At 41.6% G+C, this 1,204-nt stretch overlaps 1 protein-coding gene across 1 annotated transcript; it reads left to right on the top strand.

The window, feature by feature from the left end:
* Positions 1-499: 499 nt before the first annotated feature.
* Positions 500-663, top strand: SARC_16676 (hypothetical protein; the record flags this gene model as incomplete). Its single annotated transcript, XM_014289217.1, has 1 exon — positions 500-663. A coding segment is annotated over one exon (164 nt), but the record flags the coding sequence as incomplete, so codon positions are not given.
* Between the last annotated feature and the right edge of the window lie 541 nt (positions 664-1,204).

The raw sequence follows: 1,204 nt of genomic DNA on the forward strand, positions 1-1,204 counted from the left end.
CGACACGGAACTGTAAATTATACTGACCTACCAACCGTGGTTAAAGAGAAATTGTTTCTCTATTGGCTAATGAGGTTGTCCTGCTGAAATGTTGTAAGGTATTACATTTACAAACCCTAAAAAGTGAATGCGCATTTTGTACTAAAGCCTGGGCATATCCTTCTGAAAAATATTCACAACCAGGTGTGTTTGCAGACAAAAATTGATCGGGTGCTTCCAGCTCTCGGGTCTTATAGAATAAGCACTGCTACCATCGCGAATCGACGATGAAACATTTTGAGCTGGTCAGCACAGTTCACTACTGACAACCGTAAATCTCACCACAGAAGAGAGTTAATACGGCTGTCTACTTTGTTGCATATAGTTTCAGAAATATATTTGATTGCTGCTAGCCGTGTGGGAGTGCAGTTTGCAACGAAGCAATACATCAGCACTTGTACAGATTCACACTTACACACTATTAGATGAAATTGCACAGATACACAATCAATTACGCATAATGGTATCGCTCGAGCCAGGTACTTTGATATGGGCGAAAATTCCCTGCACACCCTGGTGGCCGGGGCGAATAGCCGACGTTAGCGATGTCGCATGCATCCCTGTTCCGGGGAGGAAACTCAAGGACACACAAGTGTTTGTGGCCTTCTTCGGAGAAACAACTGTGTATGTATGCCTACCACTGCCCACGTCTATGTATAGATTCGACCATGTATATAGACTATCACTTTGTTTTCATTATTACACTGCATATACAAATATGTTATTGCTTAAGAGTATATTCTCAGTCTGCAGGATCATATGACCAAAGGAGTGAAATTGGTCAGATATGTCGAGCATCCTAAGTATGTGTGTGAAAAACTGAGCACTTATTTTAAATAACATCTTTAAGAAATACACAAATCAAATGAATGGGTCAAGACGAACTAAGACTTAGCTTGCATACACACTGATCGTGTTATCGTCATCGTCCTACCTGCATCGTTGTATCAAGCACCAAAAGACGTCTACTATTATATATGCACACCTCTTAAAAAACGCACACACACACCCACAGACACACATACATACACAAACAGACACGCACACACACCTACACGCACCTACACGAACACACACACACACACACACACACATACTCACACACATGTATATGTTATATATACGCACGTGTACACACACACATGCACACACACACACACACACA

This window comes from Sphaeroforma arctica (assembly GCF_001186125.1).
Source record: "Sphaeroforma arctica JP610 unplaced genomic scaffold supercont1.8638, whole genome shotgun sequence".
Lineage (NCBI taxonomy): Eukaryota > Ichthyosporea > Ichthyophonida > Sphaeroforma > Sphaeroforma arctica.